The sequence below is a fragment of the Diospyros lotus genome, chromosome 2 (assembly GCF_014633365.1).
Source record: "Diospyros lotus cultivar Yz01 chromosome 2, ASM1463336v1, whole genome shotgun sequence".
Taxonomy (NCBI): Eukaryota; Viridiplantae; Streptophyta; class Magnoliopsida; order Ericales; family Ebenaceae; genus Diospyros; species Diospyros lotus.
In genome coordinates, this window is record NC_068339.1 from 23,410,459 (window position 1) to 23,437,729 (window position 27,271).

General features: G+C 37.5%; 2 protein-coding genes across 7 annotated transcripts; both read right to left on the reverse strand.

Moving 5' to 3' along the window:
* Positions 1–585: 585 nt before the first annotated feature.
* On the reverse strand, positions 586–16,271 carry LOC127795826 (lysine-specific demethylase JMJ28). 5 transcript variants are annotated; one of them, XM_052327740.1, is made up of 15 exons: positions 16,075–16,271; positions 14,976–15,960; positions 14,645–14,869; positions 14,394–14,539; positions 8,569–8,674; positions 8,349–8,493; positions 8,205–8,268; positions 7,359–8,109; positions 6,267–6,596; positions 4,056–4,424; positions 3,900–3,972; positions 3,731–3,816; positions 3,387–3,506; positions 3,234–3,301; positions 586–1,065 (listed from the first exon to the last, which is right to left on the reverse strand). In XM_052327740.1, the coding sequence occupies exons 2-15, from the start codon at positions 15,594–15,596 to the stop codon at positions 858–860; spliced, it is 3,312 nt and encodes a 1,103-aa protein (XP_052183700.1). In that variant the 5' UTR covers positions 15,597–15,960; positions 16,075–16,271; the 3' UTR covers positions 586–857. The 5 variants fall into 5 exon arrangements, 4 of the variants coding, with proteins under 4 accessions (XP_052183700.1, XP_052183702.1, XP_052183701.1 ...); XM_052327742.1 differs by lacking the exon at positions 16,075–16,271 and having other exon boundaries at positions 586–1,047; positions 14,976–16,059; XM_052327741.1 differs by lacking the exon at positions 16,075–16,271 and having other exon boundaries at positions 586–1,056; positions 14,976–16,059.
* A 6,603-nt stretch (positions 16,272–22,874) lies between these two features.
* On the reverse strand, positions 22,875–27,214 carry LOC127794066 (equilibrative nucleotide transporter 3-like). Of its 2 annotated transcripts, none has more exons than XM_052324951.1 (10): positions 26,957–27,214; positions 26,293–26,376; positions 26,102–26,206; positions 25,256–25,411; positions 25,024–25,167; positions 24,807–24,912; positions 24,374–24,549; positions 24,096–24,256; positions 23,347–23,605; positions 22,875–23,248 (listed from the first exon to the last, which is right to left on the reverse strand). In XM_052324951.1, the coding sequence occupies exons 2-10, from the start codon at positions 26,326–26,328 to the stop codon at positions 23,138–23,140; spliced, it is 1,254 nt and encodes a 417-aa protein (XP_052180911.1). In that variant the 5' UTR covers positions 26,329–26,376; positions 26,957–27,214; the 3' UTR covers positions 22,875–23,137. The 2 variants fall into 2 exon arrangements, with proteins under 2 accessions (XP_052180911.1, XP_052180912.1); XM_052324952.1 differs by lacking the exon at positions 26,957–27,214 and adding an exon at positions 26,664–26,938.
* Between the last annotated feature and the right edge of the window lie 57 nt (positions 27,215–27,271).

The window sequence follows — 27,271 nt, forward strand, 5'->3', positions numbered from 1 at the left end:
ACATTCATTGAAAACCAAAAAGGGGGCCAGACGTGAGATGTTCATGTTTTCTGCAAGTAAGATGTGAGATTTTCATAATCCAAACGAAGAGAATAATCACTGTAATGGTATGACAAACAAACTATTAAGTCATGATAGCATCAGTCTCAGTCCAACCTCAATAGCTGATTGAAGATCATCTCATTTAAGTGTTTATCTTTGTTCTAAGTTGATAAAAAGCTAAACAAAGGATCTACTCCATTTGTAATGGTGCGATATGTTTTATTTTACAGATCAGTCTATGATTAACTTTAAAATTATATTTTGATAAAATCTCAATTGATATATTTTGAAATTTATAATTTGAAATATGTTTCAAATTCTGTCATTTAAAATTACACATTCGAAAGTGTCATTTCAAGTTATTCTATTTTTTGGTCTAAATCTAAAGTGGACTTTAACTTAAATTAAAATGCTGCCAACAAAAGGGTACCTATATAATGAATTGGACCTTTAAATTTAAAATTCCAAATTATAGAGACAAGTGACCCTATACAGATGTAAAGAGAAAAAGAGGGTGTGATTTAAAGAGAAGAATAATGCAGATAAAAAAGGAAAAACTTTCAACTGCTATATATATATGCTTCTGCTATATGGTTCTTATCCCTCCAATGACAACCCCCTTTCTGTATGGTTCTGCTATCCAGCTAAAACCAACTCTATTTGGGTAATTAACTATCCAATGAACTAAGAAAACCAACTGTTCAACTACTAACTGCAACCATCAACTAGTTGAGCTAACAACTAACAGAACTGAGCTCATATCAGCTCTTCTTTCCTCTTTCTATTTACTTACGGTTTTTTGTGCAACTGTTCCATTAATCCAACAGTCGAGATGGAATTCTCCTTGTTCGGCTCTGGTTTCTTCGGTTGTTTAGAACATCAATGTCTTCTTGCCCATCAGCCAAATTTTGTGCCCGCTCCTCAGCTTCCTTAGTAAGATCTTCAGCTCCCTCAGCCCTAGAGTCATCCGTCTCATCAATTCCTTCAGCCTCGTTGTTTAGTCCCCTGTCAACACTACTCATGCTGCATATGATTTGATATTTTAAATCTTTCATACTCTAAAAGAGAAATATCAAAGTGCAAACTCATTATTTTTGTGGCTTAAGACATTACAAACATATGTGCATGGCAAACAATGCACTGGCAGAAAATGAAGCCAATATATGAAGTTTGTGTTCTGTAGTAACTGATACAAGACTACTGTAGAATATGATAAAGATGATGGCTAAGAAACAACTCCTCTTCGGAGTTAGGTCATTAATCTATCCTGCTCACTAAAAGCTATCAACTCAAGATTTGTATCAGAACTTACCATAAAAACCTGAGTTTGCAATTTCCACAAAATCAAGTTTGTGTGAGTTGAGGGCAAAGCTTGGAAGCAACAATATGGTTGCTCCTTTGTGACAAAGGTTATGGGTTCAAATTGTGTACAAAAACAACCCTCACAAAATGGGGAGCCTTGTGCACCTGGACACCCTTTCAAGTTTTGTGTGAGGCAGTAGTCATCATGGATGGGCACAGCAGTTGAGTCTAGTAAAAATGAAGAAGACATGCCCGGTGAACAGATGGGGTGCAAGTTATATTTATGATTTGGCTGGGTAAGGAGTAGAGTCAATTTGACCCGCTATGTGGTGCCTCCTTAGAGTCCCCCTGCCAAGTGGGTTGCCTCCCACATGGCAACACTTGATAAGCTTCCCTAAATACCCAACATTCGATAAGCCTCTCACATGGAAAAACTTGATAAGATTCCCAAAAAAAAATACCCAACATTCATGAGAATGTTTAAAACTAACCAAACATAGAATTGCATTAATTATGGAAATCAAAGATTTCCAAGAGCATTCTCGAGAATCATGAATCCTAGGAATCTAAAAATTTCTCCCGTACCAAACACCCCCTAAAAGAAAAACACGGGATTCCTCACACTCTATTTTCTCCCAGAAAGCACACCAGTTACAATACAAAGCAAATCGCCAACTTAAAAGGCCACACCGCCTGCAGGATGATTGCCTGGTAGTGTGGCGCCTGATAAGTAATTGGTTCCACCACCCCAGGCTGTCCTTCCACCCCACAGCATTGATAAGGCAATCATCCTACTGCAGGTCGTCCTTCTGACCAAGCCAGTCTAAAGTAAAGATATGGCTGACAAGGCAATCATCCTACCTGGCTTAAAGCCACTCACAGGACAGTGCTGCTGGCATATAAAACCACAAGTAAAGAAAGGATAAAGAACAAATCAGTCGACCAACTGACTAGCCCACACTCTCGCAGCTTCTCAAGGGAACGGGTTACTCAACCACTAGTTGGTCCTCCCCCCATTCTCTCTCTCTCTCTGCTGCCTTTGTGCTTCTTTCAGCTGCTTGTTTCTGACTTGAGCAGTACAGAGCTGTTCCATTCTTAGTGGGCAGTCTCACCATTCTTTCTGATTGTGGGACCTGGGACAGTTGTTTGGACCTCAGGCAGATTTCAGCCACTTCTTAGTGGGCAAAAATCCTTGTGTCATCATTTTCCTTCCCAATTAGCAACATGTAGTCTGTAAGCTCATTACCCTTGACTAATCAGACAAGACACTAAATTTTCTGGTTATACTGTGTGTAATCCATGGCAAGTTGGCAACATCACCTCAAAACAGAGAAAGTTAAGAAAACATTGAGCAGTTGATAACCAAAAGAGCTCACTATTTACTTGCAGAACACGCAAAGAAAACATCTTGGTTGAGTTAAGACAACTGCCAAGCCAGATCCGGCCAAGAGCGACGTTGGAAGTGGTTGAAGATGATGGAAGGCTGGTCACCCTCCAAATTACTAGACTGAGTAAATTAGTAGCTAAGCCTACATTATAGCTGACTCCCTACCAACAGAACATTTATACAAGAAGCAACCCAATCCCAAAAAAATAGGGTTCAAATTTGCAAGATAATGAACAATCAACACAAGTAAAATTTCAAGAGAAAACACAAATTGCCGAATCAGGCACTTAATGACAATTTATGGCATTTTATGGCCACATACCTGGACTCAATTTTTATTACTATGTTGCATCATAAAAATTTGCATTGAAACTTACCAAGAAAGACAAATATAAGCTAGAGTAGAGATGCATAGAACCACAGGGAAAGCCTCTGTGTTTTCAGACTACTTATGCTGTTATTATGATACTATGAAATTTAAGGAGAAAAAAAGGTTACTTACTCTTCTTCTGTAAGATTATGGATTTCTTTGACTGCTGTGCAAATACCAAGGAGGGCTAACTTTTTCACCTGTTAAAGTGATTATTTTTGTTATTGACCTCCCTTACAATGAAAATTATCGGAGGATAATAAATGGGATAGTTATAAACTTTACCTCAAGCATATTTTTTCTGGCTCTATGATGTACAGGGAGTAGATGGAGTTCTTCAATCAAATTGATACACTCAGTAGCATTTTCAGGTGAGACAAAGTCCAAAATGACATTAACGCAAGACTGCATGCCACCCACAATGCACAGGATTTACAAACTACAATGTAATAAGATGGACTCAAAAGTAGCAACAAAATCAAAGTGTTCATATAACAGAAATTGGTTTAACAAAATCAAAGTGTTTATATGTGCCAAACATATCTGCAACTTAAACATTAACTCTTTCAGATTCCATGCTTACAAAATTTATTTTCAAAGAAAAGGCAGTTGTCACTAATGTGTAATACCTTCAGTTTTCTAATCTGATATGGACATCCAGCAGGAATGATGACAGCCTCACCCAGATGTTGCTCAAACGTCCACGGTTCAATATCTGGAAGAGGTATGATGCAGATAATTTTAACCAGTTTATTGTTGAATCATAAAATAATTGAAATGCTAGGAACTAGAACTTACTAAATTCTTGCTTAAGCCTCATTTTATGAGTTGCATCTAAATAAAATTTCTGATCAAGAATTGGATCACCAACCTGCGCCAAAGGATGACAGAATCAGCATTGATTCTCATATCTTCCTTGTTAGGAGAAATAATGTTTTTCTGAACCTATCTTACCTGCTTTGGAGAACAATATGTCCGCCTGAAATCGTTAAAATGTGTTGAAAGGTATTCTAGAAGCTTTGGGGCATCTTGCCTGCGGAAAACATCCCATTGGGCACCAGGAAAATCAGCTACTGGTAAAGTCACTTCAGCAAGGACGTTAGGTAAAGGCAACCCATCTTCAATCAAGTCCTGCAGTCCTGATGCTTCAGTGTTGTGAATAAGAACTGAAGATTTTTCCAATTCATTGTCTGTTTTCTGATCAGTAATAATACTGGTAGGATCCTTTTGATCTTGAGCATTGCATTTCTTCATTAAATTTTTTATTTTAGTAAGCTGTTCAGGGGAAATAGAAACCTCTGTTGTATGCACCAGAATATCAACCTGCAGCCAAGAAACAGTAAAATAAAAGGAAAATATGAGCCACATCATCCAAAACAGTCCTTGACATATAATTAATGAAATTGTAATTGCCAGCTTGCTAATGGAGGGCCTCACTTTTGAGATCTAGAAATGGATTAGATAACAATGGATGATGGTTATGTGTGGTATCATCAACACAAAGCTTAATCCCCCCAGGGTGGATCACTGATGGTGATGTGTATACATAGATATCTAATTAATAAGATGTTTACCTTGCATTCCAACAAAGGAGAGGAGAAAGATATGATTGTAGAAGTTATGCTGCTGCCACTTGTAACTTTGGTGCACAACCATGACATGTTTAATAGGTTAACTTCTCTGTTGTTTTAGTATTATCAATCTAATATTTCTTAGCTAAATTGAGTTTATGTCTGTGAGATATCATTGGTATTTCATGGTATTTGAATTGGGTAGTATCTTAAAGCATCAGTGCCCTCACATAGGATGGACGTAGAAACTGGAGTTTTTTCACAGAATTAGAACTCTCGACAAAAAAAAAAAAATTCTAAACCAAAACTCCTTCAAAATTATTTCTAAAAACTAAAACTCTCCCCATCACATCACACACTCCATGTCAAAGAAAAGGGGGAGAAGGCAGGAAAAAATCAAACCAACAGTTCCCATTTTTTACATGGGGTGGTTCCCATTTAATATGAGAACCTTGTTTCCAAATGGGATTAAATGTTTCCATATTAAATGGGAACTGCAACTGGGGTTCTCATTTAATATGGCACCTTAGTCCCAAAATTGAGACCAAGGTTGCGGTTCCATAACCGCTGATTATGCTAGCGGTTCCCATCAGGAACCGCTTGTTTCACCAGCGGCTCTCCTCAAAAATTGCCAAGTCAGCTAATGGTTTTTATAATAAATGTTAACATGCATAAATACATAACAATTTTTAATGTACATATATTTATTTAATCGATACATGTGTATTATACATGTACATAAAATTTGCATTAAGGCTTGAATTTGGAAGATGAGATTATATTATATTTATACATATACGTTAATATATATACGTTTTTAGGAATTACTTGTATAGACATATTAACATATATACATATAAATATACAATATTAATACATCTTTTTAATATATGATACAATATAATACATAATTTTGAGTGCGTTTGAATTGACCATATGTTTAATATATACTATTTTAAATATATATATACATATTATAGTTTATGTATTAAAAATATTTTTAATATTAATTTCACTTTTATTTTTTGTTTAGTTTTGAATTATATGCACACTCTTATGCATGTCATTTAAAATGCATCATCCTTTTGGGTTCATATACATGTTGGATTTGGACACATTGAAATATATTGGAGAAAATATATCCAAAAAAAAGAATTTGAAATTTGAAATTTCAAATTTCAAATTTCAAATGTCAAATTCCAAATGCGTGACATCCAAATGCACACTTAAGGAAAGACCTGACCAACAAACTTAGTAGTAGCTTCACCCAACATGAAACAAATAAGTTTTCAGTTTTGAAGCTTATTACAATTTCTGACCATGACATATAAAGGCTAAAGTGACACGTTGAAATGGCACAAATCACAGGGCCAACCAGAATGAAAGTTTAGCCATGTCAGTGATAGAGGAGAGGCATACATGGAGATTGAGGCAGATGATGAGAATTGGGCGGGACAAGGAAAAAGAGACCAAAGATGGGCCATCACAAGTTGAGACAACATTGTAAATATACTGAATATAAAGTGGACTCGAGATTACATATGATGGGTCCCTAAGTAATGTTGACCGCAAAGAAACTGAGGGAGGAACTTACCATATCATGCGCATCACAACATAGTTTTGTCACAAAATCAGCCTGCATAAAATCCTCAGGACTGCCAAAAGAGATCTGTACACAAGGACCTAAATCGAGCTTTGCTGTATTCTGTGGTAGATTTACAGCTAAATTAAAAGGACTGGACACTGGGTTCAGGTACTCTTGTAGTGGTAGAGCACGGATGATCTCAGCATGATGGTCTGGAAACTGTTCTTGAAACAGATATGAAGAAAGCCAGACTTTCAATTTCAACATCTCATACTGCATATTTGCTTGTGACTGCCCCTCCAGAAAACCCATAAAGATCTGCTTGCTACAGATTTCTATCTGCAAGAAACTCAGAGAAAATATAAGAAAGCAACCTACTTCTGGAGATTGCAATTGAGTGCAAAAAAGTTCTTGCAACAAAACCAGGAAACAACAGAAACAATCAAAAAGTAGACATTTAGTTTAATACAAAAATTAATGCCTTTGTTCTTAGATTTGTATTCATGACATGATATCTACTTTTACTTATTATGGAGACCATGGGAGAAGAACTATAAAAGTTGGAAAGATGGAAAACAAGAAGTTCATTGTGCTATAAGATCCATAGAGGTTGCAAAATGGAACAGAAAAACATGTTTGCCTGCACTAGAATGAACAAAATTACATTGCTGTGGCATCACATCAAAGTTTGGAACAATCTACAATGAAATATGAAAGAAACAACATATATGTACATAGAGCTCAGTATACCTACATCCAAGATGATCAATTGGTTCACAAAAGCTTGGTTATATTCTAAAAGGGAGAGGCAAAAAAAAACACTATTGCTGGACACCTTCATTGGCTCTTGAGGGTCACTGACTTATTGAGCTACTGGTTTCTATGATGTCATAAAACCTACCAAGTAAACATTAATGGAAAGACAATAGCATTTAGCATACAGAGCCATGACAAATACACATTCTGATTTTTCTATCATGCAAAGGATCTTTTCAGAACAATTAGTCATATGCTTCTTGATATTCCCTGAGTTGATACTAAGAAGTATAACAAGTAAACTGCATAGCAGATTGAGTACAAATTAACAATTAAAATACTGACCTCACACCAATCCAAGCAATTTATAGCTTCAATTGCTTCTTTGCCATTTTTTGATCTGGTACTGCATTTCTCAAGATAGGTGCAGAGCATGACAATTGGATCCCAGCTCAGATCTACTGTACTCTCAAGCACCCTATGTACTATGACAGGATGACCTTTACCCCAGTGCTTCTGAAAGTGTTCAAGGTTTTTATCACGAAGATCCTGTACAGAGGGGTAGTACAGAAAGTTGTCATTGGAATCTTCTCTTGAAGCTGCTCCTTTTAACAGATTGCTTTCACTGTCTTTATTTCCCACACCTCTACACCATGAGCACCTTGAAGAAGCATCGAAAGATTCTTGAGAATCATAGGTGCCAACTATTTGTTCTGCACTCGTTTCCAGCTCTCTTGTCCAACCAAATGGGAATATACATTTCAAGTCAAGAGGGACATCACCACAGCCACCATAAGCAGTGGGTGGGCAAATTATACTTCCATCATCATTACAAGCTTTCCACTTGGGTGGTGTGGCAGGAGATGGAAAGTAACAATTGCCAGAATCCTGCCTAAAAATGCTTGTATGCTTCATCATTGACACTACCTTATCACAGGAGAGGCAAGCTTTATATTTGTTAGGGCATTTGGCGATAAATGCTTTCTCATGTCCAGGTAAGGACTGTCGGAAAAACTCTGAACATCTTAAGCAAAGGTTATATGAACAATTTCCACATCTTCTATGGAAATCCACCACTGATATTCGGCAGTTGTTGCTGCTCCATAAGTCAAATCATGCACCAAATAGAAACAAAAATTAAATTACATGAATTGCCTCAGTCACATAAGAATTTTCTAACAGTAAACATACCAGTACTGTAGCTTATTGCCGCCAAGTTCAGCCTGCTGAATCTGAAACTCAGATAGTATTTTCCCTATTGACAATCACAAGTATTAGAAGAGAAACAGATACAAAAGCATAATGTAAAAAAAATCAACAAATCACAAATTCTACCTTTGATTTTTGCTTCTAACTCAAGCTCAGCGCTCTGCTGTCGATTTATTTGTTTCAGCACAGGCAAAAGTGCATATATCAGATAACGCAATTGTTGAATTTTCTCAACCCTCTTTTCATTCCCAATAGGATCCTGTAACAGTACCTGCATAGACAGAATCATCAACATCAAATACTTAAAAATAAGCTTATCATGATTGGAAGTTTCCTGACATCAAACCTTGTCTTCTTCGTCTTTGGATTGATTTTCCAAACAAGCGCTACAGTTGCAAGTTCTACAACAAACCGGACATGCAGTTTTAACTTGCTCTTCCATGACAGAAGGCCTATATTCATTTAGAAATAAAAAAGTTACTACATGTCCATGCAAATTATCTGAATGAAGTCATGCAGTACAGGAAAGATAAAGCCAAGATGAATTCAGAGATTTACAGAGCATTCATATTGTTAGCAATATTTCATAGATTACATAGATATTCTTGACACATACATTTGACCAATATTTGTATAATATTATTTCTTTATTAGAATAAGCTTCAACTATATAATTTAATATTTCACTCAATGATATGAGAAACATACACATTCTTTCCTCGTTTTAACATGGTATCGGTGCCATGTTCTTTGCCACTGGCCAATACTCTGTTCACCACCACAGGGACTTCTATCTCCTTCACACTGGTGGAAGTATGAACTATAGGCTAATATTGTACTGCATCAAATCAATTTTCTTCACCTCCATTTGCCTTGCTAATGCATCAAATCAATTTTCTTCACCATAGTGGACTAGTTCTGGTGACAATCAGAACTCATGACAACACTGCAGCCGCTTTCGGGTTTGACCTTGTCAGCTTCCCCTTCAACTAACCATTGCAAGGCCATTCCTGAAAATATTGAATTTCTTGTTGCAACCATCTACCTGGAAATGATAGCGGCTTTCATACAAGCATGTAGCTGAAGAAACTGAGCATCAAGACCACCTCATCAGCAAGATCAGTGGAAACCATCAGCAACCATCACCTTTGGCACTGGTGTCAAAGATGATTTCTTCATCAGTTCATTGAACACCCCTTTGTCAACAGTGTCTTGCTGGGTACACTTGGTTTTGGATAATCTTCTCTCCTGATTTGGTGCCATTGGGCTCTTTACATAGAACCTCATTCTCCTTGGAAAAAGGGCTTCACACAGCTTCTTGACTGTGATCTGTTTAGATTCTGTTCAAGACCACCTGAAGCAGTTCTCTCCTCTCTCTGTTCGGTCTTTCTAACAAAGATTGCCTGAATTTTTGGATAAACATATCTCTTCTTATGGACAAACCTGAGATTTTCACACCTATATAGATGCTTGAAAAAACCAGTTTTCCTGAATTACATTCTATGGGCCCAACAAATAACCAGTTTCCTAGAAGGTCGTAGATTCTGGTGCTATGTCATTGGAACTGCTTCCCAACCTATTAAACGCCATGATGAAAGTGGTGAGCACTTCTCTGATCACTTAGACAACTGAGATACTAAGAATTATTGGATTCTTACTTGGTTTTGAAACACTCCTGTTCAGCCCATTAAATTGCAGTTCGATAGATTTGGCATTGTTAAAAGAGGTACGGAATTTATTGGCTAGTCACCATTCTATTTTCTATATTGCACATCAATATCAACTGCTTGGGGAACTTCATTGCAAGTGACAGGAGCCTGGTTAATTGATCAATAACATTCCCCCTTGATATCAGAGCTGATAACTCTGCAATGTCCATTACTCTTATGGGGACAATTTCTACCTCTAATTTGTCTTTAAGGGATACCTTTATAGTTCTTGTCCTAACGTTAAATCTTATCTTGGTGGCCTAATTATGGGAACTTGGTTTTAACGTACATTTTTCTTCTTTTGGTTGTCATGTAGATGATCTCCTGATGAGAACTTCTTGGGCCAGGGCATGTAAGATACTTCATTATTTGAACTCCACTCTGCAACTACTGACTCTCTCCTGAACTCATTGTGCTTCTACTATGTCTTCCTAGCTTTAGACTCTTGTCCTGGTCATGTATTCTTTTCCAAATCACATTTCTTAGTTTCTAAAGGTTTACTTGGTTCTGTTAAAGATAAAAATGTTGATTGCTTATCCTGCCATTTGGGGAAACATCATGCATTACCATTTACTTCCAGCAACTCCATTTCCTCTACTCCTTTTGATCTTATCCACTCTCGTATTTGGGACCTTCTGCTGCTCCTACCATGTGGGGCTGAGTGTTTTGTGATATCTGTGTATGATTATTCTCTTTATACTTGGCTTTACCTATTTTCTTACCATTCTCAACTTGCTCAAATTTTATTAGCAATGTGTCAACATGATTCAAACGCAATTTTCTTGTAATATTAAAGTGTTTCATACAGATAATGCATTGGAATATAAGGAAGCAGAGTTCCTTCATCATCTTGCCCAAAATGGTACTATTGTTCATCACTCTTGTCCAAGCAGCTCTCAACAAAATGGGTGTGCTGAAAGTAAACATAGACATATTTAAATATAGGTTCACTCTTATTTTGGGGGAGAGGCTGCACTGACAGATGTTTACACCACAAACAAGATCCTTTGCCAGTTACCAGCAATCTCCTTATGAGCATTTTTATACTACTCTTTGTAACTACAATCTTCTTTGAGTCTTTTCTAGTGCCTGCTTTGTTCTTTTTCCACCTAATGAATGTATCGAATTACATCCCCTTGCATGCCTTTGTTGTTTCTTAGATATGGACTTGAAGAAAAAGGATATTGTTGTTGGGATCCCATTTCTCAATGACTCTATACCTCCCAACATTAAACCATTTGGAAGTACAAAACTTTTTCTACACCATGTCTAATTTTTCTATATCTAACACCACTGCATCCTTCTTCATTGATCCCTCCATTGATTTGTTTCCTGACTCTGATTCTTCTCCACCATTCATGTCAATTCCTACTAATAATCAAATTATGCCTTCTCTTGATCAAGATACTGCACAATCTCTTGTTTCCTCTATTTAGCCACTGCATCATCTAGTGGAGCAAGTGATCTTCCTGCCCTTCTTTGTGATTTTCATTATTATTCAACTACTTTTTCCTTGCTTGAACCCCACAACTATCAGGAGACTTTGACCCTCTTTGGCAACGAGCAATGATGAAGAAATTACAGGCTCTCAATAAAATCTCATATGCAGGACTTGATTGATTTGCCTCCTAGCAAGTCCAAAGTGGGTTGCAAATGGGTTCTGATATGTCTATTGAACAATACAAAGCTTGCCTTGTTGTCAAAGTCTACAATGGTATAGGATTGATATGGGAAAACATTTGCTCCAATTGCCTGTCTTACCTCTATGCACAATCGCTTTGTTGTGGTTGCTATAGGCCATTGGCAACTATTTCAAATGGATGTCAAAAATGCCTTCTTTAATGGTGACCTTGCTAAAGAGGTGTATATGTATCCACCTTCAAGTTACTCTCATTCACCTAATCAAGTATGCTGACTTTGCTGTGTCTTATATTGCCACAAATAGAACCTTTGCACATGGTTTACAAACTTCAACTCTTACCATTCAAAGCTCTGGGTTCTCTTTTAGCCCCTATGACCATGATCTCTTTGTTGCAAGTCTACCTCTGGTTATATTTTTCTCTTACTTTAGGTGGATGACATGATTATTATTGGCAATGACCTTGTAGGTATTGCCAACCTCGAGAAATATCCTAGTATACAATTTTAGACGAAAGATCTTGGCTCGCTCAGCTACTTTCTTGGCTTGAAGGCTTGCTGTGATATTGTGGGGTATTATTTATCTCAAGCCCAGTAAGCCACTGATATTCTTGCTCAAGCTAGACTTTTTTGACAACAAAATTGAAGATCCTGCTCTTGTGGGGTATTATTTTAGACCAATGCTCGTTTTTCCCTTACTGATGGTACTCATGTATTTGATCCAACAACTATATTGTCAGTTGGTTGGTAATCTTCTCTATCTCACTATCACTCACCCAGACATCACTTATAGGTCAGTTCATGTCCACTCCAAACCACTTACTTTGCTGCAATACTTCATATCTTTCACTATGTTAAGGGTACACTCTCCTTCATGGTCTTCACTTGTCTGCCCAATCCTCCCTTGAGCTACAGGTTATGGTATGCTGATTGGGCTGGTAATATTATTGATCACCACTCCACTACTAGTTACTACTTCTTTCTTGGTGATTCACTTATTCCTAGTTTTGCAAGAAACGAACAGTTGCTTCTCATTCCAATGCTAAGGCTGAATATTGCACCCTTGTTGATGAGGCACCAGATTTACTTTGCCCTTATCTTGTGACAATTGCAGCGGTATTCAGATTGCTCATAATGATGCCTTTCACAAACAAATGAAACATATCAAGAATGCTTGTCATTTTGTTCGTTGGCAATTCTCCAGGCACCATCTGTCTTGTTTGTGTTTCCTCTACTAATCAAGTGCTGACATCTTCACCAAAGCTTAGCCACCTTAGCCTTCAAACTCAAGATGGCTTCATTGCATCCACCATGTGTTTGAGGGGGGATGTTAGCAATATATCATAGATCGTAAAGATAGTCTCAATACATTAGGCAGCTATATATTCATTCTCTTATCTTATTCTCTTATCTCTTGTATATTCTCTTTATATATTATTTCCTTTATTATAGGCTTCAATATATAGTTCAATGTACATTTCATTCGATGATATGGGGAATCTACACATTCCTTCCTACATTTTAACACGTGGTTGTAAATGGTTCTCTTTCTATTGAACTAATCTTTTTTAATGAGCTTATAGGATTCATAAAGATTAGCCTTTTGTATCTAATTGAAATAAAAGGCTTTGCTGCTTTACATTTTACCATTAAAAAAACGCAGAACTTGGGGTTAGCAAAAGAACAATAGTTTATAAGATGTCATGTAGCCTGAATGTAAAGGTTTTCTAATTTTCAAAAAGCCTAATGCTACATCAACTTTATATTTATAAATTAAATCTCCAAGTTGGAACCCATTTTACCTAGACAGCTTCTTTTGTTTTGTGTGTGCCTTTATGCTCCTTCTTGACTAGGGACAGGCACAGATCAGATCGGTCATGGTTTTTAGGGAAACCGTAATCGATAAATGCGGTGCAACTTCAGTAACAGTGTCCATAACTGTAACCACACTGTTATTGATTTCCATAACTGATGGATAACTGTCAGATTTTATCCATAACCGTGTTAAATATATAAAATTACAGCAACAAAACAAGTAATACAAACAACAACCTAAAAAGCAACTTAAAGAAAAAAAAATACAAAAACTTAGATTAATAACAATAAGAATCCAAGCAAAAAACAATGTAAATATACAACAATATTATGACCAACAAATAATAAAATTACAGAAATAACATAACAAGAACAGCAGCAAAAGCAGCTTGGTAGTAGCAGAAACATCAGTATATATATTAAATGGAAATTCTGTAAGTAATTGAACTTCTGTGGATATTTTTAACTACTAATGTTATTTTGGTTAAAGTTATGGTTTTGGGTTAATGTTATGGTTAAGGTTACAGATAAAATTTTCATAACCGAAACTATCACTGCTGGTTTTTCAAATTTTGTAATTGTAACTGTGTCCGTTCCCCTCGGTTTTTGACAGTGACCATTGGATGCAGTTACAGATTTTTTCTCAAAACAACCAAACCGCACCCATCCCTATTCTTGACAAATATTTATTTTACAGTCTTCAAACACTTCTGTTGGGTATGCATTATGAACCAATATTGCCATTGATTGAATTTTATAACAGTAGATTCTAATCTATATCAGTCTGTCTAGTCGGGTGCAGACCATGCAAAAGATTACCTTCAATAAGTACTTATTAATCGAACATCTTAATTGTGTGTAGTAGAGAGAAAAAAAGAAGCAATTACAGAGGAACAAAATTCACATTGAGGAAATGTATCTATCTAAAAAGAAATGGACAGCAGTAAGAATGAGACAGAATATACATGTTGAACATAACAAATTATCATTATAAACTATCAAAACAAACCTCTCTTTGATACACTCTGTGCAAAAGTATTCTTTCTTGCAAGTGGAGCACTTAATAAGAATCCGATAGTTACTTCTTCGACACCAATGGCATTTCTTCCTCTTCCTTTTTCTCAAGTTAGCCTCATTCTCCACATATGGGACAATCTAAACAATAAAAGAAACAATTGATCAAATGTACAGACAACCAAGCAACAATATTTCAGAGAAGGAAACAGGTTGATATTTGATAATGGGCAGCAAGAAGATAACCTGCATTGCACTACTAGGAACTGGCTCACTGTTCTTCGATCGAAAGCGCCTCCGCGGAACAGAATCTGAACCCGAATCACTCCCCAGTTTCACATTGCAGGAAGGATTGGCACCAAGATCTTGCTGTGGCAGAGCTGCATTGTAGGAAGGATTGGCACCAAGAGTTGCGTTGATCTTCCTCTTCTTTTTTCTCAACTTAGCCACATCTTGTGCATATGGGACCATCTAAACGATAAAAGAAAGAATTGATCAAATGTACAGACGACCCAACAACAATAGATTGAGACAAATAAATAGGTTGATATTCGATAATGGGTCGCAAGAAGATAACCTGCATTGTACTAATAGGAATTGGCTCGATGTTCTTCGACCGAAAGCACCTCTGCAGACTAGAACCCGAACCCGAACCCGAATTAGTCCCCAATTTCACATCGCAGAAGGGACTGGCACCAAGATTTTGCTGAGGCAGAGCAGTAGAAATTGCCATTACTCCATTAGGCAACTGCTTCGTCAACTCTGCCTCGCCCTCACTGTTTTTCCTCAATTCCCTTTCCTTCTTCTTCTCCATCTCCCTCTTCAAGCACTCCCTGATCAGTTCCAACTGCAAACCATCTCTCTTCAGCTTCAATTTCTTCGGAGTCCCATCCAGGTCCTCTGAAACACCCACATTTGCCCGCTTCTTCCCCTTTTTTGCCCTGGTTTCCTGATTCTGAGCCCCAGACTCTTCATTTCCCATCTCTTTGCTTGCAGACTCTTGATTTCTCGGTCTGCGTTTCCTCCTCTTGAGTTTCAGAGACTCGGGAACTGCCTCCTTGTTCAGCCGGTGCCGGCTCTGGATGTAGTGAATCTGGCAGAGGTTCTTGCCGTCTATCACTCGCCCGCGGCACCGCCATTGCTTCCCGTCGGTTCGCTTGCAGCGGAGGTGGTCCGGCAGAGCCTCCTCTTCCTCCATGGAGCTCTATTTTCCCCGAAAGCAGACTCCTATCGGGGAAATTCACAAGGAAAACGCAAGAAAGGCAAGTGGGTTGGGCGAGAAAAAGGCTGAAAATTGGGGAAACGTAGGGCTTTTCGGTGGGTGTTTATCGAGAGAGGGGTTACAGCGGGAAAGGCGCGTCTGTATTGGCGTCACAGTGACTGGGTGGCAATCTGAGGCGCTGCCAAATATCATTACTGCTTGCGTTGTCAAATTGTAGTCGTCATAGAATGAATTTTTGGAAGAACCTGAATTGAAACCATGTGCTCTTTGGGATTTGGTTTTGGATTGTGGGTTGTGGTTTTGATGGCTGTTTCTGATGTGTTTTCTATTTGATCTCCATCTGCAGATTGGAAGCAATCAGATTGAGTTAATCAGCAAGTATAGTCTCTATTTTGAAATCCAAAAGCAGCAAATTGAGGGGAAGTAAAGCTTATAGTAGAGCATCAATACACACAATATTTATGAACGTCTATAGAAATTATCGGAGAGTTTTAATTCATGTAGTCGACATCACATAATGGAATAAAAACTTGATTCAATGTTTCCCATTACAGGAAGGCAGCATCACAGTGAACTAAACATCTCTGTGCATGCATGGCTGGATTGTTTTCTTAAGCATATAGCTAGAGAAGAATCAAGCATTTGGCCAATAGCAATTGCTTGAGATTGGGAACTAAACATCTCTCGGGTTAATTAATTTATTTTAGAGTTTGGCTTTGATAAGAATTAATTTAAGAAGATGATGAGGGATTAGTTGGCTGCTGTTGGATATGAATCCGTTTTCTGTAAGTATTTATAAGGATTTGATTATCTTATTTCAAACCATACTTTCCTACATTATGTGACAATTCTCTGCTTGGCAGGCTGCTGTTTGGAACAAGGACTTTGGACAGAAAGGGAAAGGAAAAGAAAACTACTGACATATTTTATATATGGTTATGCTTACATATCTACAAAAATATTCATTTTCCCTTTTCTTTTTGTCTTTTCTCTTTCCTTTCACAAATCCTGTAGTTACTAAAGCAGCATTAAAGTGATGCCGAACGTGAAAAAGAAGGAAATTAGTAAGTCTTACTAGCACCTCAATCCTTTCGTTTTCCTTTCCATGGAAAATTCCTAGTTCCAAACACAGCCTTATTGTTTAACGGGCTCAAGCCATCTGTTAATTTGGTGCAAAATGTCTCCTTGTATCAAATTCATCAAACCTTCTCAAATTTGCCGCAGGTAGCGCTAGCTGTTTTGATCTTTCAATCAACATGCCATTTAATAGACATAATAATGATAATAATTAAAAAGACACAGATTGCTCAACATATCCTTCAAATTTGAACTTTGAAGAAAAATATTTACATTAATGAACAATGAATTTGAGCTTTGCTGGAACGCTCAATTAAAAAGTATATAATTTACATGCAAGCCACTCAATATATACAAATCCATAATATGCGTCACATTGACAAAATAAATCCATGCAAACGACCAAAAACACATATATATCATCTTCGTCGAATTTGAATCTTACCCTCAGCATCTTCATTCATAATGGGCAAAACCTGATAAGGGGGAAAGCCCCTCCAGATCTCAGGCTTCTTCAACTGATGCCCAATCTGTGCAAACTTATCAGCCACTCTATTCCCTTCCCTATAAACATGAGTCACAATGCAATTCTTGACTTCTGGAATCATCGAATGAATGTCACTCACATGCCTCTGTGCTTCTGCACATCTAAGCACAAGTCTTCTCTGCCAAGAGATTATTTCAATCAACGTCTTCGAATCGCCTTCGAGCCAGACATCGTCCCACCCGTTCTCGAGCACCAGCTCGAGGCCTCGGCGAAGTGCCACCAGCTCCGCAATGGTGCTGGTGCTTCTGCCTATGGACTCGGCGTAGCCAAGCACAAACTCGGCCTTGTGGTTTCTGAACACTCCTCCAATGCTGGCTTTTCCTGTCTTCCCCTTGCATGAACCATCAAAGTTTAGCTTAGTCCACCCAATTTCGGGCCTTTCCCATGCCAGGTGGATCGGCTCTCTGTGCCCGTTCCTGGTTATCAAAAACCTGACAGGACTTCGCGTAATTTGTTTTCGACATCGAAAAACATTAGAGATGGCCAGCATCATCGTATTCCTAGATATATATATATATATATAACGTCTATTCTTCTTGCCAACTTTAATAGAAAAAGCTTCAACTATAACCCAAAGAAAATTAATGATGGGTTTGAAGAATGTAGAAAATTAATTGATATGTATATATACACATATATGTACTTCAGTAAGCCCACAAAAGAAAATATAAACGGCAATGCAAGGGTCAAGGATGAACACATGCAGAACGGTTGGTTTTATTAAGATGGTAAAAGAAGAAAATGAATGAATTAACAATGCACGAGCACTGAGAAAACCTATGACTTCAAAGAAAATACAGAAAACATTTCCAGGAAAATGGACTAATTAAGGCAGCAACGTTGATATGATCATATGAATTAATGAAGTTGAGTACATTGAACTCTTTCCATTGTTATAAGCAAAAGTGGGAGCATGGAGAGGGGGAAATAGAATCAGAATATCACACGAACAAGCAATGATTGGATTCCCAGAAGATGAAGATAGAATATTCTCCTGTACTTCAAAGGTTTCCTCTTCACGGAAGAATTTCTTGAAAGGCAAGAAGACTGCATGAGAATATGTGGTTTGCTCGACAAAGAGAGAGCGGATGCCTCATAATTACGGTGGCCATTGAATAACTTCCCAAATAACCACTTTTATCTATAGAAATGGTGGCTTAACCAATAATTTAGGGGGTGTTTTGCTGTTTTCTAAGGTTGATTGAGGTCTAAGTTTGTCTAGCCGCCGTGGCCATGGCTGCTGAGGCTGGGCCATGTTTGGACAGGCGTTTCTGAAATTGGGCCATCTCTTTATCTTCTCGGGGCCAAATCTGGGCTCAATCTACCATTCCAAGCCCATCCAAACAAGCACTGTAATATCTCAGCCCACCCGAAAAGCCCAAATTTTGTTTTACGTAAACAGAGTGTCGCATTGTAATCTCTAATCCCATTGCTCTTTCTGTGGGTTGTGTTAGACATGGCCACGGTTCATGAACCGCCGGTTCCGGTTCATGAACCGCCGGTTCCGGTTCAAGAAATCTTTGAACCTGAACCGAACCGCCCAAGGGCGGTTTGGGACGGTTCGGTTCCGGTTCCGGTTCGTGCCGGTTCGGTCAACGGTTTGGACCGGTTCGGTCAACGGTTTGAGCCGGTTCGGTCAACGGTTCCGGTTCCGGTTCAAACCGAATTTTTTTAATTTTTTTTTAAATATTGTTGTATTCAATTTTGGTCCTTGTTCCGTTGTTCGGTTCGGTTTGGTTTCGATTTTTAATTGTTAAATGTAATTGTAAATATAAATATTCTCAACCATATTTTTAATAAAAAAACACTACTAAAAATTGAAGAAATATAAGTAATAATTTCATTAAAAATAATTAAAACAACTAAACAAGTATGTAATATAAGTAATTAATTTTTACAAATGTGAAAAATAAAAAATAAAAAATAGAATTAGACTTAATTTCATTAAAAAATAATTACAACAAAAATGTAATACAAGTAATTAATTTTTACAAATGTGAAAAAAAATAAAATATGGACTTGGATCCTACGCATCTTCATTGGAGTCGGAAGTCGCCGTTGTTGAACCATCATTAACCCATTCGTCAGATGATGATGAATGGATAAGTTCTTCTTGACGTCGCATGTTAGCTCTTTCCCAATCATCGAGGCAAACTTGAGCTTCCAATGATTCTGGAGCCAATCTTGATCTTCTTTCGTCCAAAATGTTGCCTCCACTACTGAATGTTTGTTCAACGGCTACAGTTGAAGCTGGAACTGCAAGAAGTTGACTTGCAATAATTGCAAGAGTTGGAAATGTCTCCTTGTGCCTTTTCCACCACTCCAAAATTTCAAAATTTAAACCTGTATCATCACCAAACTCAAAAACTGTGGTTAGATAAGTTTCGAGCTCCGAATGTGAGCTCGATCTAGGTTTTTTCCTCCTTTGATCTAAAAATTTATGACCCCATTTCATTGGTTGGGAGGAAGAGGAATGCGGAGCCATGGATGGAAATGATTCTTCACTACTAGGAGCAATAACATATGCTTCATATAATTGATTGCATAAAGTTCTAACCTTAGAAATTATAATATTCACATCAATTTCTTCATTATTTTCTAATCCTAACAACGAATAATAGTTAGACAAACACTCAATTAAACCATCAAATTTACACCTAGGATCAAATACCATAGTAACAAGAAAAATTTCAGGAATAAATTGATAATAACGTAACCATTTTTCTCTCATTTCTAAAACAGCATGACAAATTTCTTCAACATTAATTCCTTCCATTAATACACCGGCCACATTCATTGCTTCTATTAAAAATTGATGTGAAGTTGGTTTATAAACACTACTAAGTGTATGAGTAGCATCATTAAAAATTCGTAAAATATTCAAAATTGAACTACAAACATTCCACATAGTTGGAAAAATAGGATATTGTGGAATATAATTTGCTGCAAAAGAACACAATAAATCTTTATATTCAAAAGATTGATTAAGTAATTTAAAAGTTGAGTTCCAACGAGTAGGGACATCTTTTGAAAAACGTTTTGGGGTTTGACCATTGGAGGTGCAAAAATGTGCCCATGCTTTTGCAGTTCGAGGGTGTACCCAAATATAAGAAATAACATTTCTAATTGGATCTAAATAAGAATTAAGTGACTTAATACCATCTTGAACACATAAATTTAAAACATGACATGCACATCTAACATGAAAAAATCTTCCACCAAAATTTGGTTGGCAAATTCTTTTCAATTCATTAATAGAAGCAGTATTAGCCGATGCATTATCAAAAGAAATTGAAAAAATTCTATTAACTAATCTATATTCTTGTAAAATTTGTTGAATTATTCTACAAATATTTTCAGCATTATGACTTTCATCAAAACATCGATACGCAAGAATTCTTTTTTGTAAAACATAATTTTCATCAACCCAATGACAAGTAATACCCATATATGAATGAGTTTGCCAATGATCACTCCAAATATCACTACAAATAGAAACATTAATATTATTGTTTTGAAAATATGTTATCAATTCAATTTTTGAGTTTTTAAACAATTTTAACAAATTCCTTTTCAAAGTATTTCTAGGAATTGATTTAAAACTAGGATTAACAAAGTTTTGACAAAATCGAGTAAAACCTAATTTTTCACCAAAACTAAAAGATAAATGATCAATTGCTACCATTTCAGCTAAACCAGACCTACAATTAGCTTCATTATAATGAAATAATTGAGGAGAGTTTGAAGAGGTAGCAAACCCGGATATTTGTGTTTGATCGCGGCTCAATCCAACCTTGAGCGGGTGCTTTGTTTGCAAATGTCGGGCGAAAGTACCATATCCACCTCCTTGCTTGAATTTGTATACTTGATTACAATAATTACAAGATACATCAAATTTACCATCTCCTTTTGGTGTTTTCTTGAAATGAATATTAAAAATATCAGAAGTAGAAATTTTTCCACCTCCCTTTTGTTGAGTTTCACTCTCTTGTGTTTGAAAATTTTGAGCTTCAAACTCAACATTTTCAACATTTCTACCTTCACTTGCCATTTTTTTGAAAAAAGTATGATAATAAAAAAATATAATAATGATAAAATAATATAGTAACAAGTAATAAATAATTAATAATATAATTGAATAAATTGATAAATAACAAAATGAGAAGATTGAAGAAATTGAAATTAAAATATTAAATGAGAGACAAAATTGAGAGAATAATAATAGCTTGAGACTTGAGAGAGAGAGAGAGAGAGATAGAGAGAAAGTGTGAAAAATGAGTGGGGGAGGGAGGGGTATATATAGATAGGAATTATAAAATTTAAAAAAAAAAAAAAAGTTTGAGGGGGGGGGGGGGGGGGGGGGGGGGTTCCAACGGTCCAATCCAATTTGGACCGTTGGGGGGGGGGGGGGGGGGGGGGGGGGCTGTCGTCCAACGGTCCAATTTGGACCGTTGGGGGGGGGGGGGGGGGGCTGTCCAACGGTCCAATTTGGACCGTTGGGGGGGGGGGGGGGGGGGGGGGCGCGCCGCGCACGGGGGGGAGGGGGGGGGGCCGCGCACGGGGGGAGGGGGGGGGTGCACCGTGCGCGGCCGCACGCGCACGGGGGGGGAGGGGGGCCGGTTCCGCGGACCGGAACCGGCGGTTCCGGTTCCGGTTCCGCGGACCGGAACCGGCGGTTCCGGTTCCGGTTCCGCGGAACCGGCGGTTCCGGTTCCGCGGAACCGGCGGTTCCGGTTCTCCGGAACCTTGAACCGGAACCGGACCGAATTTCGCCGGTTCGGTCCGGTTCCGGTTCCGGTTCCGGTTCGGCCGGTTCCGGGTCCGGTTCCGGCCGGTCCGGTTCCGGTTCGAACCGCCGGTCCGGTTCAATTTTGGCCATGTCTAGGTTGTGTAAACATCAGATGCAACAATAATGGGAGGCCTTGGTATAAGTTAGTGGGTGCTGTGGATTTGATGATTCCTCTCAAAATCACACATGCACGGAAATGAACATTCAACACATAAGTGTAAAGATTCATTTTGATTAACTTAGTATTTTATATGTGCCCCAAGTATAGATCGAGCAAGCAATAAGTCATGAATTTGATTCTCGTCTTGCACTATGAGACGAAGCCTCACACTTGCAATTTATTTATTTTAACGTAATCAAATGCATGAAAGCACTTGGGGTGCGCAAGAACGGTCATCCCAAATTAGTATTTTACGTCGATCAAAAAAATTTTACTAAGTATTTTAAAAAATTTACATAATTCACACCTCTCAAATCTCTTAATTATCATCTTCTTTTTGTCTTGTGTCCACCAAAAAACTACATCCATATAATTAATAGGCTTACAAATTTTCTTTTGTTATTAAATTAACCAACCTTAATTTTGATCGGTTCCTATATCTTTAGTAACACAAGATTAAATTAACTAACCCAAGATTTATGTTGGCTTTCAAATTTACATTGAAGTCAATATTTGTGGCTCGACGGGGCAATTCAAGACACGCATGCAACAGTGATTGATCATATAAATTTTAGATCTTCAGCCATCTTTATTCATTAGCATATTCTCAATAAAGTCATTATATTGTATCATATGTCATGTATTTCCCACACCAAATTGTATACTTAATGTATGCAATAATTTTTCATCCACAAGTAAATAATTATTTTGTTAAATTGATAGTTTAAAATTCAAATATACAAAAAAATTAACAAGCAGAACTCATACAGCTCTGGAACAACAAATTGACAACCAAAGGATGGTTTTGTATGGCAATTAACAAGCAACATGCTACACTATGTATGTGCCACTGAATTGATGGTTCAAGGCTTCCGTTCCATATCCAAGTTGAAAAATTCAGCAGCAAAGTATGTTCCACATCCATGTCTGAAGAAATTGTGCTTTTAAAACTGCTCATTTCCAATAAGCCACAGCCAACCAAGAGCAACTCCAGAGAATATGCCCCCTAGAAGACACAGCACAAGCAAATTCCCCAGTGCATTTTGCTCCGGACCCTACAAGAACCCAAATATCAAGAAGAACTCGATCATCAGCAGCGAAAAGCAGTTTCAAATCTGTCGAACAATATTACATGAGATGAAAAATAACTAACCTTGTAGCCCTTTGGAGCTTCTGTGAGGATGCAGACGGTGAGATAGCCATTTGTCAGTCCCAACAAGGATGTCAGCATTATCATCCATCCCTGATCGCCATATTTTGCAGTGAAATAGAATGCAGGGATGAACAAGAAGCGAGACATCGTTGCAAGCATAAGCCCTCTTCTCGATTTTAACTTGAGGCTTTTGATAAGGGGAATGTATCGTGATATAAAATCACAAGTGTTGTACATTGCTATCAGAACAAGTGCGTACCTGGAAGATTACATAGAGCAATCTGAATAATTTCTGATAGTTCCCATAATCTGCGAGCGTACAAGTGTAAATACAGATTTTGTTTATGAATAATCTAGTGAAGTGGTAATAGATGAGATGATCAGTGACCAGAATTGAACTCAAGGAACTTTCAGTAGGGACTGCTATAGATTGTTGGGAGGCTAAATGGTGTGCTGTTTGTTTCCCCTGAAAATTTCAGTGATCGTTATAAAGACCTTCAGAAGACAAGCAAAAGAAACTTTAATAAAATCATTTTCTTTACATTTTAGTGAAGGAATTCGAAACTTGATTGTCAATAGACACTAGACTAAATCTTTTTTCTTTTCTAGTGCGGTTCTGTTAGGCTGTGAAAATAAAAACACTAATGCTGAATGTGTGTAAAAGAAATGTTGAAATAATACAAAACACGACAGAATCCCAAGTACAGAAGAGAGAGTCTCCTTTTTTGAAATGTTGAATTATCACTTACCAGGAGCCCAATTGGTGTGATCCCGTGTTTTCATACAAGAAGCCAGGGAAAATTGACAAAGTCAGGACATAAATCAAGATCAAATCCAATGCATAGTCTATGTTCTGAAAGAATAATTGTTTGTTGCTTAGTCGCTGTTGCAGTTTATCACCATCTTCACCCTGTGATGCATGGATGCCATAGCTTGTTTAGAGTTCTGCATCAGAACATTTTTTTTGTTTTTGTTTTTGTTTTTTTAAAGTACATTTGGCATAAGACTCGAATCAGAGTTTACATACTCCTTGGCTTGCTTCTGTTGGAATGCCGGCAGCTGCAAGGTCTGATGAAACAGTTTTTGATCCTTCTGATGCTGCCTTTGCGCGGTAGTACTTCACAATCGGTAGTCTAGGGAAGAAGAATGCATATAGGAAGATGCATACAAACTCGAAGAGTGTCGAGATTGCAAGGAATAACACTGCAAATAGACAACAGTAGTAGATGTAGTTAGCAATAAATAAAATATGGCTTGTTTCTATAGTTTAAAGCATCAGTTATTGATTCAAATCCCATGGCCTTAACTAATTTCCTCCATTTAATATAATGATGTCTGAAATTTTGGTTGGCTTTGGCTATAAGATTAATCAAAGAACTGAACCAAAACATCAGATTAACAACATTCAAATAGTTTTTCTCCACAAGGGATATTTTATCAATGAGAGAAAATTTACATACTAACTCCCTTGCGAAGACCATTATTGGAGTTTTCAAATGCAGCTTTGGAGATTAGCCTCAAGGCAGAGGTGAGAACTCCTGATGCAGCCATACCAGCTAGGAAGGACTGCAAGTTTCATTGCAGCAATGTTTGTAAAGCTTGAGATATGATCTAAATAGCTAGAGAAACAAAGCAACAAAAGAATTGGAAGAAATATGGCTCTAACTGCATGCTTACTTGGATGAACTCGGGGGACATGAACGATAGGTCTCCGACTAATCCTCCTTCAACATGAGCATCTGCGACTCCAAAGGCAGCAACAATGATACATATGCCAATATAATTTCCAATTCCTCCCTTTCCTGATGTGGCTAAATCCAACTGTACAAACGAAAGAAATGGCGGCCTGATTTGGTGAGCCTATAGACCAAAACACTGATAAAGATTTAAGAGTATCTGCAGTACTTACAACTAGGAGAGCCAAGGTGCTTAGGAAGAAAAGGATGAATCCGGTCAAGTTACGCCGCCTTGTATCAATCCTCGACTCAAAATGTGCAAGTATAGCCATTGTTACAAGTGCAAATGGTTGATAAACCAGTGTAAGTACCCTTGCAGGATGGTAGTGCTTCAAAAAAAGAACTACTTCATCAAATTAATGCTGTTGAAATATTTTAAAAATTACAAGTCTATTACAAAATCAAATCTGTTACAACCAATTTAATTCTTACACAGAATTGGCAGACATCACATACAGGTTTTTCAAACAATTGAAAGAATCTCACAATAAATTTTCATGCGTCAGTTGTTACAAAACTGCCATCAATCATATATTAACCGCCATGAAGGAACCCTAGCTTCTCATGAATAATGAAATGACATTCTTACTTGAAGGGAGATGACTCACACAAACAGAGGGGGGGGGAGTACCCAAGAAAGAAGGGTTCGGATTTTGTATTCAATAATCAGCACTCAAGACTGATTATGCGCTCGTGAGGTGTTTATATACTTGCACAATCCTACCTACTAGAAATCCAAACCGAACTAGCAGACAAAGGCATAACATTCTTAGCAGTCCTCTAAACAAATTAAGTATAGAATTCTAGAACAATAAAACCTAATCTTTACAAAAAAAAAATGTGTTCTTCTAAATAGGGACTCCTCCACAGAACCATAAACTAACCCAAATGTTAAAAATTGACATGGGTTCTCAACAATCATATTTCAATGAAAAATTAAGATCAAATTACTCACAAAGACTGCAATTAGATATCCCCAAATGGGTAGAGATTAGAGCTAAAAGGCAGGGGCTGCTTACTGGGAACAGTTTATAGTAGTAATCTCCTATTGTCAACATGCTGTTCCAGGAAACAAGAGCACCAAGTCCAAGGATCCAACAAACAACGATTGCCCCATACTTGCCCTGAAATATCAAAACAACAACACAGCCAAAAATCAATATTCTGGAAATAAGACAAACCCTTTAACCAGAAAGTTCGAGCAACAAACATCAAGCCTAAGTGGAGCTTCAGTTGCATCAGACATAGTCGTGACTTCTTCCCGCTCGCGCGTGCTTCAAAAAATGTTTATTTACTGCAAAAAAGTAAGGATATTGGAAGAAAGAAACATAGACATAGAACTTGAAACAGCTACATGTGGACAAATGCTGCAGATTAAAGATTCCTAAAACAAGAGAGAGTGAGAGAGGACTTTCCTACAGATGATGAAAGAAGAGCGATGCAGAATGATAAATTGAAACACGTCTACCAACCACCAGGTATTGATTTGAGTTTTAATTTATTGTTGCATCCCTGTTCTTGGCTCTACATTTTAATTAGTACAGCAGCTATTTGGTAGACCAGATGGTAAAGTTAGGTCACCTCATCAGCAGTTTCTCCATGCTTTTTCGCGGCCAAGTATAATACCAGGTTATAAGTAAAAAGACCTTGGTAGGGAGTTTTATTTAGGGAGGAGAGGGGAGGGATGAACGGTTAAGAGCTCAACCAAAATCTCACGAAGACGAGCATCAAGGTACATCTTTTGGACAGTCGATGTAACTATTTTCTTGAACAATTTCACATTCCTAGGCTTCCACTTAAACACAAAACTGAAGAAACGCACAATGCATGGCGGGCAACCCCGTAATCAAATTTTGAGAAGAAAATGGAGATACCTGGGCGACTGAATCTATGGCAGAAAACAGCAGGCAAACGGAGCAGCTGGAAAGAGGGTGTCAACAATTATGGATATTATATATATATAGATACATCTATATCTATCATTAAATGATTGCTAAAATCAATACAATATTATATAATGTGATATATATGAAAAACGTAGCACTATTGAATGTTTGACTTGACACTGATGAAATCCCAAAGAGATATCGACGGTGGAAATACTTGAAAAGCGTTCCCACGGAGGAATCTGATGAATCTCTCTCTCTCTCTCTCTCTCTACATATATATATATATATACACACACATAC

Excerpts from the sequence above, each read along its gene's own strand:
- LOC127795826 (XM_052327740.1), bottom strand. The coding sequence starts at position 15,596 with ATGGAGGAAGAGGAGGCTCTGCCGGACCACCTCCGCTGCAAGCGAACC. Across the intron at positions 14,540-14,644 it reads TTCCTAGTAGTGCAATGCAG|ATTGTCCCATATGTGGAGAA; the intron begins GTTATCTTCTTG and ends TTTATTGTTTAG. Across the intron at positions 8,675-14,393 it reads ACAGAGTGTATCAAAGAGAG|GCCTTCTGTCATGGAAGAGC; the intron begins GTTTGTTTTGAT and ends AAATGAATATAG.
- LOC127794066 (XM_052324951.1), bottom strand. The coding sequence starts at position 26,328 with ATGTCTGATGCAACTGAAGCTCCACTTAGGCTTGAT. Across the intron at positions 25,168-25,255 it reads GCACCTTGGCTCTCCTAGTT|TTGGATTTAGCCACATCAGG; the intron begins GTAAGTACTGCA and ends TCGTTTGTACAG. Across the intron at positions 24,913-25,023 it reads TGTCCCCCGAGTTCATCCAA|TCCTTCCTAGCTGGTATGGC; the intron begins GTAAGCATGCAG and ends TGAAACTTGCAG.